At 46.5% G+C, this 18,114-nt stretch overlaps 2 protein-coding genes across 2 annotated transcripts; both read right to left on the bottom strand.

The window, feature by feature from the left end:
* Positions 1–5,331: 5,331 nt before the first annotated feature.
* LOC124662147 (zinc finger CCCH domain-containing protein 33-like) lies at positions 5,332–7,299 on the bottom strand. The gene is made up of 2 exons (XM_047200027.1): positions 6,232–7,299; positions 5,332–6,144 (listed from the first exon to the last, which is right to left on the bottom strand). The coding sequence occupies exons 1-2, from the start codon at positions 7,297–7,299 to the stop codon at positions 5,677–5,679; spliced, it is 1,536 nt and encodes a 511-aa protein (XP_047055983.1). The 3' UTR covers positions 5,332–5,676.
* Positions 7,300–8,846: 1,547 nt separating this feature from the next.
* LOC124660733 (dnaJ protein P58IPK homolog B) lies at positions 8,847–15,172 on the bottom strand. Its single transcript, XM_047198549.1, has 9 exons — positions 15,083–15,172; positions 11,904–12,069; positions 11,531–11,732; positions 11,272–11,432; positions 11,054–11,147; positions 10,761–10,973; positions 9,850–9,930; positions 9,399–9,617; positions 8,847–9,277 (listed from the first exon to the last, which is right to left on the bottom strand). The coding sequence occupies exons 1-9, from the start codon at positions 15,147–15,149 to the stop codon at positions 9,077–9,079; spliced, it is 1,404 nt and encodes a 467-aa protein (XP_047054505.1). The 5' UTR covers positions 15,150–15,172; the 3' UTR covers positions 8,847–9,076.
* Between the last annotated feature and the right edge of the window lie 2,942 nt (positions 15,173–18,114).

Raw genomic sequence — 18,114 nt, forward strand, 5'->3', positions numbered from 1 at the left:
GCGACGGGTTTCAAACTAGAGGGAGGGGAAAACTGAGGAAAAACTAAGGGGCTGGGGAAAACTGAGTACAACTAACGAACCAGGGGCACGAAACTAGAAATCCCTAGTTTTTAAGGCTATTTTGTCCCATGAGCTATATATTGTAAAGACAAAGAATAGAATTTTAAAGGTAGCACTCAAGTAATGTACTTTGGAATGGCGGAGAAATACCATGTAGTAGGTAGGTATGGTGGACACAAATGGCATAGTGGTTGGCTCAAGGATTTGGATGCACGAGAAGAATTCCTCTCAATACAAGGCTAGGCTAGCAAGGTTGTTTGAAGCAAACTCAAGTATAAAAGGTGCAGCAAAGCTCACATATGAACATATTGTAACTATTATAAGACTTTACATTGTCTCCTTGTTGTTCAAACACCTTAACCAGAAAATATCTAGACTCTAGAGATCAATCATGCAAACCAAATTTTAACAAGCTCTATGTAGTTATTCATTAATGAGTACAAGGTACATGATGCAAGAGCTTAAACATGATCTAAATGAGCACAACAATTGCCAAGTATCACATTATTCAAGACATTAAACCATTTACCACATGCGGCATTTTCCGTTTCCAACCATATAACAATGAATGAAATAGTCCAACTTTCGCAATGAACATTAAAGATAAAGCTAAGAACATATTTGTTCATACGAAACAGCGGAGCGTGTCTCTCTCCCACACAAAGAATGCTAGGATCCGATCTTATTCAAACAAAAACAAAAACAAAAGCAAACAGACGCTCCAAGTAAAGCACATAAGATGTGACGGAATAAAAATATAGTTTCACTAGAGGTGACCTGATAAGTTGTCGATGAAGAAGGGATGCCTTGGGAATCCCCAAGCTTAGACGCTTGGGTCTTCTTAAAATATGCAGGGATGAACCACGGGGCATCCCCAAGCTTTGACCTTTCACTCTTCTTGATCATATTGTATCATCCTCCTCTCTTGACCCTTGAAAACTTCCTCCACACCAAACTCAAAACAAACTCATTAGAGGGTTAGTGCATAATCAAAAATTCACATGTTCAGAGGTGACATAATCATTCTTAACACTTCTGGACATTGCACAAAGCTACTCGGACGTTAATGGAACAAAGAAATCCATCCAACACAACAAAACGAGCAATGCGAAATAAAAGGCAGAATCCATCAAAATAGAACAGTCCGTAAAGATGAATTTTATTGAGGCACCAGACTTGCTCAAATGAAAATTCCCAAATTGAATGAAAGTTGCGTACATATCTGAGGATCACGCACGTAAATTGGAAGATTTTTCTGAGCTACCTACAGAGAGGCAGATCGAAATTCGTGACAGCAAGAAATCTGTTTCTGCGCAGCAATCCAAATCTAGTATTGACTTTACTATCAAAGACTTTACTGGGCACAACAATGCAATAAAATAAAGATAAGGAGAGGTTGCTACAGTAGTAAATAACTTCCAAGACTCAAATATAAAACAAAGTGCAGAAGTAAAAATAATGGGTTGTCTCTCATAAGCGCTTTTCTTTAACGCCTTTCAGCTAGGCGCAGAAAGTGTGAATCAAGTATTGTCAAGAGATGAAGCATCAACATTACCTCGGGCTTTATGCATACCCTTCTTATTCTTTTTCTTACTCTTTGGTTTAGGGAATACATGTCTACCTCCAGGTGTAGACATGAATTTTAGGGTGCCTTCTCCCACATTTATGACTGCTCCCAATAATTTCAGCAGGGATCTTCCAAGTGTGATTTGTCCTGTTCATACACATTCAATAACAAGATAATCAGTGGATACTGTTCTTCCAAGAATGGTTGTATGCACACCCTCGGCTATTCCCTTAGGAATTATAACAGAGTTATCAATAAGAGTTATTCCTTCACCCCCTTCAACAAGTCCCCAAAGTGTCAAAGATTCATAGATACTCTTAGGCATAAGGCAAAATTCAGAATAATATCACAATGGGCATGAAAAGTTTCACCACCAATAACGACTTTAATAGTAGGGTCCCATTTTGAAGGTTCAGAGTTCACTAAAACTTGATCAAGACGGTTACGAACATACCTATAATTTTCTTTCAAGCAAGATGCACTTGTCTCAAGAGTGTTTAATCTACTATAAATGCTAATAAGAGCTGAATCAAAGTTATTAGATGAACTATGTGATGCAACTAATTTTTTTATGGCATTAAAAGCTTGATCACCATTGCAATGAAGGAAATCTCCTCCTACTATAGCATCCAAGGCATATCTATAGCGAATCATAAGCCCAAAATAAAAATTACTAAGGAGCAGACTTAAAGTCATTTGAGGTTCAGCTTTACGATAAGAATAAAAAATTCTAGACCAAGCATCTTTAAAACTCTCCTCATCCCCTTGTTTAAAAGTAAAGATTAATTCCTCGAGTGAAGAAGTAACAGGTACAGAGCTAGACATGATAATAAAATAAACTAAATGCAAGTAACTAATTTTTTTGTGTTTTCGATATAGAGAACAAGACAGTAAATAAAGTAAAACTAGCAACTAATTTTTTTTGTGTTTTTGATAAAGTGCAGCAAACAAAGTAGTAAATAAAATAAAGTAAAACAAAGCAAGACAAAAACAAAGTAAAGAGATTGGAAGTGGAGACTCCCCTTGCAGCGTGTCTTGATCTCCCCGGCAACGGCGCCAGAAAAAATGCTTGATGGCGTGTAGTTGACACGTCCGTTGAGAACCCCAAGAGGAAGGTGTGATGCGCACAGTAGCAAATTTTCCCTCAGTAAGAAACCAAGGTTATCGAACCAGTAGGAGCCAAGAAGCACGTTGAAGATTGTTGGTGGCGGAGTGTAGTGCGGCGCAACACCAGGGATTCCGGCGCCAACGTGGAACCTGCACAACACAATCAAAATACTTTGCCCCAATGTAACAGTGAGGTTGTCAATCTCACCGGCTTGCTGAAAACAAAGGATTAGATGTATAGTGTGGATGATGATGATTGTTTGCAAAGAACAGTAAAGAACAATTGCAGTAGATTGTATTTCAGATGTAAAGAATAGGACCGGGGTCCACAGTTCACTAGTGGTGTCTCTCCCATAAGATAACAGATGTTGGGTGAACAAATTACAGTTGGGCAATTGACAAATAAAGAAGGAATAACAATGCACATACATATATCATGATGAGTACTATGAGATTTAATCGAGGCATTACGACAAAGTACATAGACCGCTATCCAAGCATGCATCTATGCCTAAAAGTCCACCTTCGAGGTTATCATCCGAACCCCTCCGGTATTAAGTTGTAAACAACGAGACAATTGCATTAAGTATGGTGCGTAATGTAATCAACACAAATATCCTTAGACAAAGCATCGATGTTTTATCCCTAGTAGCAACAACGACATCCACAACCTTAGAACTTTCCGTCACCGTCCAGCATTTAGTGGAGGCATGAACCCACTATCGAGCATAAACACTCCCTCTTGGAGTCACAAGTATCAACTTGGCCGGAGCCTCTACTAGCAACGAGAGAGCATGCAAGAACATAAATAACATATATGATAGATTGATAATCAACTTGACATAGTATTCAATATTCATCGGATCCCAACAAACACAACATGTAGCATTACAAATAGATGATCTTGATCATGATAGGCAGCTCACAAGATCTAACATGATAGCACAATGAGGAGAAGACAACCATCTAGCTACTGCTATGGACCCATAGTCTAGGGGTGGACTACTCACACATCGATCCGGAGGCGATCATGGCGATGAAGAGACCTCCGGGAGATGATTCCCCTCTCGGCAGGGTGCCGGAGGCGATCTCCCGAATCCCCGAGATGGGATTGGCGGCGGCGGCGTCTCCGGAAGGTTTTCCGTATCGTGGCTCTCGGTACTGGGGTTATTATCGACGAAGGCTTAAGTAGGCGGAAGGGTAGGTTTAGGGGCGACGCGAGGGGCCCACACAACAGGGCCGCGCGGCCAGGAGGTGGGCCGCGCCGCCCTGGCGTGTCGCCGCCTCGTCGCCCCACTTCGTTTCCCTTTCGGTCTTCTGGAAGCTTCGTGGAAAAATAGAACCCTGGGCGTTGATTTCGTCCAATTCCGAGAATATTTCCTTACTAGGATTTCGAAACCAAAAACAGCAGTAAAACAAGAATCGGCTCTTCGGCATCTCGTCATTAGGTTAGTGCCGGAAAATGCATAATAATGACATATAATGTGTATAAAACATGTGAGTATCATCATAAAAGTAGCATGGAACATAAGAATTTATAGATACGTTTGAGACGTATCATTTATGAGTGCAAAATTGTCACCGGTGGGCGCTTAAACCCCTACTGCGACAGAAAGTCACCCTACAATCTAACCTTGTCAGAAAAGACTTTGAGTCACTGATGCGCGCGAAACTCGTCAGAAGTAAGGCACTCTGCTGGCAGTACTTATTAGGCGCATGTAAGAAATTTTGTGGTGCCTTCAGATACTCGCCGAGTTATTATACTGTTGGTTGGTTAATAAACGTGTCCGTTAGTTTGTTCTGATTTTCTAGAGAGTCTGGACGTCTTTCGGTTCGAGGTTGTGACTACAACCTGATGCTTGTTGGTACTAGATCGCATCCATGAAACCAAACTATTGATGAAACACATTGCAAAGAGAAGTAGACTAATATAGCAAAGAGAAGTAGACTAATGAAGCCAAGTTTGGTGCAACAATCTGGTGGTCAATAGTGATTGCATGGAGCCCATCGAGACAATATAGAATAGAGGCAATTCAGTGGACGACCCGACTGCAATATACTCCCTCCTTCCACGAAGGTTGTCTAACAACAGACAACGAAGTATGAACATAGGCGGAGCTACTTGAGGACATGGGTGTGCAGATGTACACCCTTTCTTTTTTAACAAAAGGGGCTTTGATAGCTATGGCTAGAGTAATACACATTAAATAAATCTGAAAAACTATGTAAAATGCGATATCTTGGAGACTATGTACACCCCATTCTCTGGCTGCTGCCTCCGCCACTGAGTATGAAGAATGTTGTCTTTTAGGTTGTTGTTTTGCTAGTGTTAAGTTTTTTCATTGTCTTGGCAAGCAATGTAGTGGCCCATAATTTGTGCCAATTACTAAAGTTCCTATGGTGGCTTTTCCCTTAAAAAGCAAAAAAGTTTGTGCTTAAATGGATGATTGCGATATCAACGCACAAAGAAAAAAGAATAATGATGGCGACACATCATCCATCACCCACTACCATTCAATTTCGATCCGGTCTGGTCCGTCGAAAGGACATGAAAAGTCGCCGCGTGTCAACATCTACTAGGAGCACTAGAATATGTATATGTATCTATCTATGTTTTCTTTATATTATTGGTATAAATACAAAAGGTTTACGTGATTACAATGCTCAATCATTCAACTTGTAACTTGATGGAGTATAGTATAAGTTGGTGGACTAGATTGCCATCCAGTTGAGCTCAAACAAAAGTGAACGATTTTAGTAAGAAATCCAGTCCACTCCTCTACACAAGAAATAATTGGAGATGAATGAATCATACTATGTTACATTTTCATATTTATATTTTTTTCGATTGAAAAAAAAAGAAAGAAACGATCAACCACATAACTCTCGTGTTATACTACTACCAGTGTATGTAATTCTTTGGGTAGAAGAAGAAATTCAATTCAGGCGACCATCTGCTCGAGGTCCGACCAGCGAGCCGCCGCGAGGACGTCGGCGCCGCCGTCGTTGAGCCACGAGTACATGTCCTGGTCCCGCCTGACGGCCGCGTGCGGCCTGCCGCCGACCCCGAAAGACGTGGACTTGCGCAGCTCGGCGGCCTGCACCTGCACCTGCACGCCCCAGTCGAGCTTCCCGTCCGGCGAGCCCCAGTTGTCGAGCACGGAAGACGGGGACGCGAAGGAGCGCGCGGCTGGGGATGGAGCCGGAGCGGGGGAGCGGTGCACGAAGGTCTGGCTCCGGTTGGCGAACGCCGCGGCGCGGGAGTTGAGCGGCTTGGTGTTGCGCGCCTGCTGCTGCTGCTGCTGAAGCTGCAGGGACGAGAGCGCCTGTGCGTAGGCGGCGACGAGGTCGGAGGAGTAGCCCGGCGGCGAGGTGGCCCTGGCCGCCATCATCCTGCGGTTGCTGGTGTACTGGTCGACGTCGAAGTTGGAGGCGAGGTCGGACGAGTATCCCGGCGGCGAGTTCGCTCTGGCCATCATCATTCTGCGGGTGCTGGCGTACTGGTCGACGTCGTAGTCCAGCTCCCGGGAGCTGAGCGACGCCGTGAGCGCGGGCCTCCTGGATGGCGCGGGCGACGAGGAGGAGGAGAAACCGGCAGCCGACGAGGAGGAGGAGGCGAAGGCAGCCGACGAAGAGAAGGTGCCGGAGTCGGACGAGGACATGGATGCGGCGGAGGGGTTGACGGCGCGGAGCTGGCGGGCGCCGTGCGCGAAGAAGCAGATGCGTCTTGGGCATCCCACCTCGTCCTTGCAGAGCCTGGTGCGGTACTGGGCGGGGTGGAGCCAGGACTCGAAGACGCCGTGCGCGAACTCGCAGGCGTCGCCCTTGCGGCAGGCGGCGGGGTCGCGGCGGAAGTCGGGGCAGGGGACGCAGGTGTAGGCGTGGCGGAGCGGGTCGCGGCGGCGCGCGTTCTCGCCCGGGTGCGCGAAGGGGCACTCGGTCCAGTCGTGCGTGTAGGCGCGGGAGCACGGGTTCACCTTGAAGCTGTACATGCGGAACTCGTCGGTGGCGAAGACGCCGGCGTTGATGTCCTCGGCCGGGGTGGTGGGGGAGGATGTGGGGGTGTAGTCTTTTTTCTTTTTCTCCGGGGAGGATGGTTGTTTGGTGGGGCTGGTGGGGCGGTGGTGGGGGAGGAGAGTTGAGGTTGAGGGGGAGGGGGAGGCGCCGGCGGCGAGGAGGAGGCGGGCGGCGGCGGGGGCGGAGGGGGCGCGGCCTTGGGCGGCGAGGAGGAGCGGGGTGGCGCCGTCGGTGGCGGAGGCGCGGGCGGCCTCGGAGGGGGCGATGGAGAGGACGTAGGAGAGGACGTGGGTGCTGCCGTAGAGCGCGGCGACCATGGCGGGCGTGCGGAGGTGGAGGGCGAGGGCGTTGTTGGCCCTGGGGGAGGGGCCGTACCAGGGGGATGAAGCCACCAAAGAGAGGTTGTCGTCCTGCACGGCCCGGCGGAAGGCCTGGAGGTCGTCGTCGGCGGCCAGCTCGAGCAGGTAGGAGGACGGCTGCTGCTGCTGCTGCTGCTCCTGCCTGGCGGCGGGCATGGCGGCGGTGGCGGTGCGGAGGCCGGGACACATGGTGGCTTGCTTGGTCGCCGAGGTGAGGTGAGCTGCGAGGAGATGATGGATGGGTGGACGCGGGCGGTTGAGGATGCCGGGAACAGCGGGTGGAGTGCGGATTATATACACGCACGGAGCACTCAGACAGGCGCACGGGGACGGAGCTGTCGGAGCGAGGAGGAGACGAAGCTTCCCTTGACCGCGTGTTTGTGCGCGCGTGTGTTCCGCGTGCGTGCTGCTTCTCTGCACCTGCTGCTGATGCTCATCATCAGTGATTCAGTGGAGGAGAGGAGAGGAGGGCCGACCACTGCAGTGCGAGGGGACGTCGCTGTTGCTGACCCTGCTTCCTCTTCCCATCCTTTCCTATCGGGCTGAGTCGGCACTTTGACTCGCTACCCTTTCTTCCTTCGTTCCTCCCGCGACCTCCCTTGTGTTGGACTAGCTTGTGATGAGGAGCTTGAATTGACCAGTCAACGGTCAAGCCTACAACTAACAACGCCACACTGGATCTTCATTCCATCTTCCACACACCCACATCCACAACAACATCCAATACTTAATTTGTTATTAGCTCCACAAAACATATTCTTCCAAAACAAAAAGAGCTTCACATAAAATACAAGTGAATAAAAGAAAAGGTCCATCCTTGGTGGCCAAGGCACCACTGGGAGCGGCAAAAAAAAAACTTTTGAGATAAAAGATAACCGCAAGGTCAAACACGTTCTCGTTTGGTCGAGGAGAGGCGCGCCGCCGCCTAGCCATCCTCCACCGTGTCCAAAAGAGCCCCCCCTGCACCCTTGCCCATCCTCGAAGCACCTTGTATCATCTTTGATGGAGATGCTTACCCTAGAGCAATGAAATGAGACGTCAACCAGGCCACCGTCCGGGACATGACACTCAACATCGAGAGAAGAACCTGCAAGGTGAGAAAGTCGTTGAAGAAGTCGCATTGCAGACGACATGCCCCGGCAACACTGAGGAGCGGTATAATGACTACTACTCACATGATGTCAAAGCGCTACAATTGAGGGAGGGAAACCATATCCCCTCCATGCCCAAGATCGAGGGCACCGATCAAACCCCAAGCCGACATAAGGATCACGTAGAAGACCAAAAATAAAAAGCTACACAAAACCCTCGACATGACAAAATTCAGCACCATCGTGAAAACTCCAACACACATATGTCGCCTACAAACCACCAATACCATAGCATGCCCACGCCCGCATCTCACCAAAAACGGCACCTCTAACTAGGTGACGACCGTTGTTGCTGCCCAATCAGGAGGGATATTGGTTTAGTGTTGAATATATAAGCAAATTATCATATTAATTAATCCGAACTAATACTTGATAAATCATGACTACAGAAATAGCAGATGAACTAATCATGCAAATCAACGGAGTAGATGAACAAATAGCATCTCAGCATCCAAGCAATGGCCCTATTCATCGTCCATGTCATGCACCTCATGGCGAAGACTTTTGAAACCCGTTACCCGTATGCGATAATTATTATGGATTATGGAATGGAAGATTGTACATGGTGCAAAACTAATACACAACGCATGGAAAATAGTACAGGCTTATTTCTATTAATTGATCGATGCATAACAAAGTTCTCAGGTATAACAATATAACATGATTTCCGGTAAAAAATTGTAGGTGCTACAAAACTTTAACCGAAGTAGTGACAAGACAGTAAAGCCCTATAATTAACATCTGTCGTTAAGCTCTCCTAAAACAGCATAGCAGTGACAAGAAAAGAAGACGCCATCAGTAAAGCCTGGCCTGCTTTAACCAAAGTTGAACTGAAAGCCTCCGGGAAATCCTCCGCCGCCACCGCCGCCGGGGAACCCACCATCATAGTGGAACGTGTACTGCTGGCCACCGCCTCCCCCGAATGGGTTGAATCCGCCACCACCACCTCCTCCACCCATCTCGTCCAGATCCTCTCCTCGGTCATATCTTACACGCTTGTCTTCGTCACTGAGCACCTGCACACGCATGCCATTAACATTAACATAATTTAAAAAAAAACATCTAAGTCATGGAGCTGATTCAAATTTCCGTTGTTTACATATCTTCAAATATGTTTCTTTTTCTGCTAACTCATACCTCGTAGGCAGCAGCGATCTCTCGAAACATGTTCTCTGCTTCCTCCCGGTTCTCCTGGTTTTTATCCGGATGCCACTGTAATGCCAGCCTCTTGTATGCACGCTTGATGTCTGCAGCTGATGCTGTCTTTGATATGCCCAGAATTTTGTACCAGTCTTTCCTTTTGCTCAACTTGAGCTGCTTTTCAGCTTTCATATATGCTTCTCGGATTCCCATGTCCTGAGTCAGTGTCAACAAAAAACTCGCTGTTACACACAAACTTTCTATACAAGCCAGAAGCAAAGTTTGCAGGTAAAACTGTTTACTGGACATACAGAGTAAATCAAACACAACAAGATGCAAGTTTCAAAATGAAAACAAAAATGGCATGCTGAAAAATACTAGGAGCAAAATGAGCTTAACATTCATATATTCAGCACACCACAACAAGGAAAAATTGCATAAAGCTTACCTGTGGTGATTTCTGGGCAGCCTCTTTTAGGTCCTCAACAGCACCTTCCCAATCTTCTGTGAGAAGTTTAGCCTCACCTCTCTGCAACAAGTATGAAGGGTGCCATAAAATAAACAGTTAGTAACATGTTCACAAAATCTGGCATAGTAAGTTCATTCTGACAACTCCAGTAATAAAAACTTCTGCACTCTAGAGATATTATCTATAAATATGGAACTGCAAGATATTCAATTTTTTCTACGGCAAACAATATCCTCAATGCAACATTTGATATGTGCAAATAGTGGGAAAGGCAAGAAGAGCTAAGATGCATGCTCAATAATAAAAGACTAGTATAAGTGCCAGCAGGTAGTTCCTCTTCCTAGCATTGAAAACACTGCATACTAAGACCATGCACTATGTGAGAAAAAAGCGAACCATATGGGTTTTTGGTTCGATTCAGCACATAGTGGAGCATCACATCATTGAGTCAGAGCAGAGAAGTGGATCAAATTGTAGGTTCGGTTCAAAGCAAACCATCTGTCAGAAACATATGCATAGAGGTCCACATGGCAGTGTGAAGTAGGCTGGCTTCAAGGAGAGAGATGCTGAATAAAATAGGATTGCATGCCCATGCAAAATGCGACTCCAACATATCAGCAAACCCATAGCGATTACTAATTCTGACAACTTTTCGGTTGAATTCGGCGCTACATAGTTTTAAATAGCCGGCTATAGCCTTTCGAGCAAGGTGCGGCTAAAGGCATCCACGTGCTAAAAAGCGGCCCCCGCTATAGCCTGGCTATAGCCTTTTTCACGGGTCGCGGCTATATTCCTATAGCCCGCTATTTAAAACTATGACTGAGACACGCTATATTTGCATTCTGAATTAAATGCATGACTGTGTGTAAACTCAGGACAAGCAATGTTACCTGTGCCAAAGCGTCAACAAGTTCTTCATCTATGCTGAGTGCTTCTGTACAACTGCTGATTGCCTCCTTGCCTCTCCCAAGTTTAACCAGCGTCTTACATAGCCCAAGATAAAGATTTACGTTATACAAAGTATGGTCTGGGTCCATTGCTAGTGCTGCCTTGTAGTCCTCAGCAGCCATGCGTAACTTACTCTTGGCAGCATTATCTTCAGCCTGCAGGCACACCATTTTATTTTATTACGGTGTGAACTCCAAAGTAATCCACAGCGAAGAAATAATCAGACAAAACTCACACTCTTGGTCTTCTTCAGAAGTTTTTTCAATCCAAAGTATGCTTTCTTCAATTCTGTATGTTCAGGGTCTAGACGGAGACCTTTCTGATAGTGCCTAAACAGAAAGCGCTGTTATTGAGTGTAGCAAATATTTAATCTCAACATGTTATCTACTACTGATGTGCCTGTACTGGCACGAGGCACACCTTTTCAAATGAAAAACACCTTACATACTTTACCTGTTGGCAACATCATGATCAGCAAGGTAATAGTATGCTCGACCACGAAGTAAGAGTGCATCCAGGTTATCTTCATCTTCCTTCAGAATAAACCCTGTCTCAGAAATAACACTCGAATAGTCTTTCAGTGCTAACAACGCTTTAGCCTTGAGAAGCTTTGCCTGAAAAAAAAACCACCATTGTCTTGTTACTACAGCTTACCGATACAGGATGGCACAGAGTTTTGGTTGAACACAATTACTAGGTCCCTAAGATGTACCTGTAAGCAACCCGGAGAAAAGACGAGCACGATTTTCTTGACGTACTCCAGGACTTTTGAGAAGTCTCCAGCATCAGACTGGCTATAAGCAGATTCTAATGCATTTTTAGCCTGCAGCAACTGAGACAATTCCTTCTCAACTGAAGCGGTCCCAGGCTTTAGCTCCATGTATTTGTTATAATCACTCTCAGCTTCCTTGTAGCTAGACTTCAGAAAAGCACGTCAGACACGTGAGGACTAAGGAACAGTGATACACTGAAATAGACTAAGCTGATTCTGAGTTTGCAAATGAACAATTCTGAAGTACACCTTCTAGGCATCACATTTGCGTATGACAGTCAATAATAAATAAAGGCCAACGGGCATAAATTACCTGCATCTCTGACGGAGCACCGACGCGCGCTGCCTGTAAGCTTCCGAATGATTCGGATCAACCTCCAAGACAGCATTCAGCAGACCGAGTGCCCCATCGTATTTCCTCAGGCTCATCATCTCTGATGCTCGCTTGAACAACGTAGAGGGATCGTTATCCTGGGCTTCTGAAACAAACAGAAGGAAAAGGGATATCGGTTAACAGCTAGTCTAGCGGGAAGCAAAATGGAATCATCCCATTTTTTTTTGGTTTAACCCCGTCTCTGTTTTACTTTATCCGGAAGGATCTCTACACAGAGTAGGTACTGCCAGGACAGATGAAGAATCAACACAGTTGGTCATAATTCACATGGCTTGATTGAGATTTAAATGAAGCTTGGTTTATAGTATGTGGAATGTAGTAGGAAAACGGCGGCTGTATCATAGCAGCCGGAAACAGGTAACGGTTGCCCGTCCCTTGATCCTGATTCATCATCCCAGAAACGGAGTCGGGAACGAGGCTCGGTACGATGCAATTCGGCCCAGAAACGTGTCCCGTCCCTGGACTCTCAGTACTATCGAATTGCAATTACTGCAGGCCTGGTAAACAGCGCACCGCCGCCCATTCTCTTCCCCTCCCCTATGGTTTTCCAGACTCCTCGTTCTTGAGAACTCGTCATTGGCTCATGCTAATCAATTGATCTCTCCGTTGGGGAGGAGACGATTCAGTTTTCCATGGATTTCTCTCACCCTCTATAAGTACTCCCATCCCATGGATTTCTACCCTCACAGAGGAGTTAAATCACAAGCTACAAGCTGCTAGGTAAACACCTCTGATCCGGATTCAGAAAGTGATGGTGGTTCCTACTGATTTCGAGTCTGTTTTCTTCCATGTATTTGACCTTAATCTTTGAAGATCTCTCTCCTCTCTTTTGTATAGGCTGCTGCTATCTGCAACTGGTGATTCAGCCTCGAGATTCAGGAACGCCTACACCTGGTGTCTGGCTATGTGCACAGTATTTTACTGTTTTCGTTTTGGTTTGTGGCGATGACTGAATATCTGCACCGATTTTGCTTGTTCTGAGGTTGAAGTTTGAACTACTTACAGGCTTAATCTCTAGTTTGGTGGTTCATGGCTACCTTACTGTTTTCGTTTTGGCTGTGGCGGTGACTGTATATCTGCACCGATTTTACTTGCTTTGAGGCTTGAACTAGTTACAGGCTTAACCTCTAGTTTGGTGATTCATGGCTACCACTGGATGCAAATTCATCACTGTTTTGTTTTTTGAAGCACAAGTGTTGCGTACATGTTCATATAGTATGCCCATAACCAGTACTAGTACATTGGCTTCTTATTCTTGATCTCTGATTTTGGGGATTTCAGCTCCATAGCTGTACGCACATGTTCACATAGTGTGGGTTCCAATCCCAATCTATGTATAATTTTTATAGCTGCACGAAATGTAATATATCTATGAACCTGTTTATTATTCAGAGATTGCAACAACGTTTGGGTTGAATATCGTTTATTACCAGTTTCCTCCATATGGTTGATCCATGTCCTCTAACACTATGGGCCCGTTCGGGAACCCTCAGCTCCGTGGATTTTTTTTTGATCCGCTCCACTCCCAGCCGTTCCCGCTGTCCGATCGAGGTCATGGAGCAAGGAGCGTTCAGGGCGATCCACTCCGTGAGAGCATGGGCTGCCAGCCCATTCTGGTCGGTTGGGGCCTGTTTGGGAGGTAAAAGTCCTATTCAGCCTCGTGGAGGTCGACTGAAAGGATTTCTTTTTCTTTTTCTGTCCGATATTTTCTGTACAGAAGTGGACATGTCCAGCTCGGGGTCGATCTGCAATCGAGCAAGTGCTCACGGTGGACGTCGGGGCAGGTCCCCTTGGATTTTCGTGGCTTCAGCAGTGAGGTCCTGGCAGCAGCGACAATATCTTGACGGCTGCAGGGGGGAACTTTTGCTAGATTTGGGCAGCGCAGCGATGATTCAGAAGGTAGAGATCATGGAACGGGCAGGGGAGAGAAAGATTCGGTTCCAGGAGGACTCGATTCAGCTGCAGCATATGCGAATCAGCCAGCGGCTAGCCGGCTAAGCTTGAAGCAGCTGTGCACGACCTCAGGCTGTATTTTTTTTTTCCTATTTGGCCTACCCCAACTTGTTTGGGAATAAAGGCTTTGTTGTTGTTGTTGTGTTGGCCTCAGGCTGGAGGACGATGGGGAGAGGACATGAGACAATAGAAGCGTACCGGTTCGGTGGCCACTTAGCGTAGCGGTGGCAGTTTTTCGTAATTTCTCTGAAATCCGGCTTTTACCTAAACGAGGAGCGAGGAATGTGCCGCTCCGCGATTTAGTACTAGAGGTCGCTCCGCTCTACTACTTCAGATCCTCGGAGCTGAGGCGTTTGGCACCGCTCCGCACGCTCCGGCTGTGGAGTTGGGAGCCGGAGTGCTACCGAACAGGCCCTATATCGTTTTTGGGGTCATCGTCTCAACTAGTGGAGGTTCATGATCCTCGATCCGTAGTACCGTAGCGGGTTCACCGTACCGACACTGATGGGATCGCGTCCCTGATGTAAAAAAGATCGATCTAGCGATGTGTACTCCTACTGTCCCCTAGTTTTTTTTCATCCTCCGACTCCCGTCCCCCGTTTCCGTCCCTCGTTCCCGCCATACCGGAAACATGGCAGCTATGGGCTGTATTTCCTTGGTTTTTTCTGTCAGTGTTAGTCACCAGTTGACACTGTTATTACCTCACTCATTTTCAAACAAAAGTGGATGGAGCTGAGAGGTTACACGGATTGGTTTTAGAGTTGTACTACTAGAACGCAATGAGGTAGTAGCAGTTTCGCAAGCACACGGCATAATTGCTTATAATCAGAAAAATGACAGCTAACTGAAGAAGAGAAAAGACCATGTCAGGTGAGAGTGCAAGATCCAACCAACGCAGCACGACATGGTAGAATGGGCGGTCGGGTCCCCTTGCAAAACCTACTCAAGTAGCATATGCGATACTAGTAGTATCTATCGTCCGATCCTAAGACTAAAAACAGAGTGTATATGAAACAGAAACAGGGGGGAGATTCGTGGCGCAAGCCTAGCTAGCTCCCCTGCAACGCGAAGAATGGGAATGGATCGCGCAGGCAACCAAGTACCATCATCCAAAGAGTAAGAGCCGAGCGTGAGGGATTGGTCACCTTGCGAGTAGACGATGGGGGAGTAGAGGACGAGCAGCGGCAGCATCAGCCGCCACGGGCGCGCCATCTCCGCCGACCGCACCTGCCCGCCGGCGTCCTCCGCCTCCTCAGATAGAAGCGGGATGGATCTCCTTGCCACTCAGAGGTCCGTCCCGTTTTGTGCGAGATTTGATTTCGCGTACGAAGGAAGAAGACGATGAGGAGAAGGAAAAACAGCCGGGGACGGAACACGTAGCTAGGCCAATCAGGACGGGACGCGTGGCAGTTTGCTCTGTTTCGGAAATGGCCCGGCGACGGGAACTGTGATAATACGCCTCCGATGCTTGGTCCGCGTATTCCCACAGCTCGTTCTCCGAAACTGCGTGTAATTCTTTTTAATGACGTTGCATTGGCTCCATACCCGATACATTTATTAGATTTTTTTAAACACACTACAGCATACGCTCACAAATACATATATATACTCACTCACAAGGTACATTATCTGGTTGCTTAAAACTTTGTGATGCATCCAAATCTTGTACAGTATGTCACATCCTTCTTCTCTCGCAATCATTATTTATTAGAACCATACTTTTCAATAAAAAAATATAGTGCTTATGTTGGCGCCCACGAGGCAAATGCATTGTTGATACAATGCTTAAGTATTGAGAATTTGAGATTGTAAAATCTACCACACTAATCAATAGTTCCATCCTCCAGTGCGTCAATACTTAAGCAACAATACTTATTTATACAACAGGTGCTCGGGATTTGTTTAAAAACTTTATAAGAACCTCTATGAGCACATTGTTAAGGCATCTCTAACCGATCTCTTATTACTTAGGCCCCCTTTGGTCGAGTATCTTTTAGAGTAGTATATTTGCTCATGTAAAAATGCAGATCGACCTTTTAAACTTAACTTCCTAAAAAATTCCCATACTAATCTGTAGCAATCAATAGCATAGTCATATAAAAAGCAGTACCATAGTCATATAATCCATAACTACGTAGTGGCGGACCTAGAGACTTTTAGAAGCCTGGGAAAACATGCTTACACTGTTATTTTGTCGAACAAATTGTTATAGAACATCGTGTGGTACAAGGCATTGCATCGCCGACAAGCCATGGTGGATCCGCCCATGGTCGTCGGAATCGGTTGCATAGTCTCATATTGCATAGATCATAGATCATCAAATAAATCGATTGCACTCTAGCTTCTTTATTTGATCAAACCTAGCCGTCACTGGAACACATAACAGGAATGTGCCACCTATTGCAAAGTGATGCTAGTGATCTAGCTTCTGCAGTGTTTGGCTTTTTAAACGCCAATGAATTTGTTGCCAAAATTCATCGAAGGACTGCTTTCCACTTTTCCCGTACAATGACTCCTCAAAAAGAATTTGATAATTGCATGTGAACTACAAGGCATTGTCGTGGTCCTTGGTCCATTTGACGGGACTACGGATTTCAAATGAATTTGCATAAACACAACGGCATATGTACTCCATTTGTGCGGTTCGAAGTGAAAAAAGGGAAAATAATACTTTTAGGCATTTGTGCCGAACTCCAATGGTGTTTTTTTTAGGCTAAACTTCCCCACTGTATATTTTTATTTTTTATTAATAAAGCAAAGAAGTCCAAACTTATTACAGAAGTTGCTTGAGAGTAGCAACATTTTTAAAAAAGAAAAGACCAAAACTCCTCCAAAGGAAGAAAAAAGGAAAAAAAGACTATCTAAACTGCTGGACCCAAGAGGATAGTCCCATATAATTTTTCCTTTTCGCCTTATGTATAATGAGGGCCATTTCATCTTTGAACTTCTTGTGTCATCTATAAATATTTGGGGTAACAGCGATGAATATGAAGTCATTTCTGGTGGTCCAGATTGCCCATGTGATCAGCATGATAATTTCCTTGAAGAACGGTTTGGCAATGGCAGTCTTAAGGCTCAAAATCGTCTGCTGGAGATCCAAGGGGGTGTGGCCGGGATAAGAAAGGAAGGAAGGCTCTGTCGCTAGTTCCAATGCTCCAACAATATCGAGATCTTGCACTCCAACCATCTCGGCCTCCTCCGGCTCGAACACACTAGACTCCGCGGCAACTATAATTCGAAGGTGTGCGGCATCTGTGATGTATCAGCTGGGGTGTCGGGGCTGCGAGACGGTCGAACATCGATGGAGCAACTCAGAGGAGGTCGTCGGTTGAGGTTCTGGTGGTGACATGGTTGCTCGATTCCGGCAGTGGCAGCCTCCTGCAAACGATTTAGGGTGGGTAGTAGGGTAGGGGTGTCGCTGGAGGCGTCGCCGACAGCATAGCTGGGTGGAGGGGGAGAAAGGCAAATTGGGTAGGAGAGCCAAAAATATACTTCGTGCTCGACATCGTATATTTACTTCTCCACGCGGTTGACTCTTGTATTTTTTACTTCTCCAAAAGGCTATATGCGGTATAGAGGAGTAAAACCATAATTTTACTCAGACCAGCTATAAGCGAGCAGTTTTAAACAGTAGGCTCAGAGGAGCCCGACTTTAAATTAACAAAGTCATCAACCGGCCAGGGATTACACAAGACCACCCACCCACAATGACACCACACACCACAACGACCGAACGATACAAGGGAGCACCCTGAACAGGATACAACTCAACACTACACGCAAGCACCGAAGGAACTTGCAAGGTGAAGACTACCATGCTCCGACACCAATACATCCAGAACGGAAGGCACGACGGATAGCACCCTGGCCGCCGGCCACCAACATCCAGCACCAGCGAGGCCGAGCCGGAGAGGAGGATGAGGGAAGGAGGGTTGCCGACCAGCCAACGGTGGATGCCATGCCCCCCACACACGGCAGCCAGCCTCCGTGCCACCGCGCCAGGGGAGCCCACGCGCAGATCCCCGCCGCCCCCTTCACCGGCTCTGCGGGGCTTCGCCGAAAGCAGCCTCAGGGGACGGCGAGGGGAGGGAGGGGAGGTGGGAGAGAGGCGGCGGTGACGAGTGTTGTGGGTATACTTTATGGGTATATCAACGGCATGGCCTAGATCCGGCAAGCC

The sequence above is a fragment of the Lolium rigidum genome, chromosome 6 (assembly GCF_022539505.1).
Source record: "Lolium rigidum isolate FL_2022 chromosome 6, APGP_CSIRO_Lrig_0.1, whole genome shotgun sequence".
NCBI classification, from domain to species: Eukaryota; Viridiplantae; Streptophyta; class Magnoliopsida; order Poales; family Poaceae; genus Lolium; species Lolium rigidum.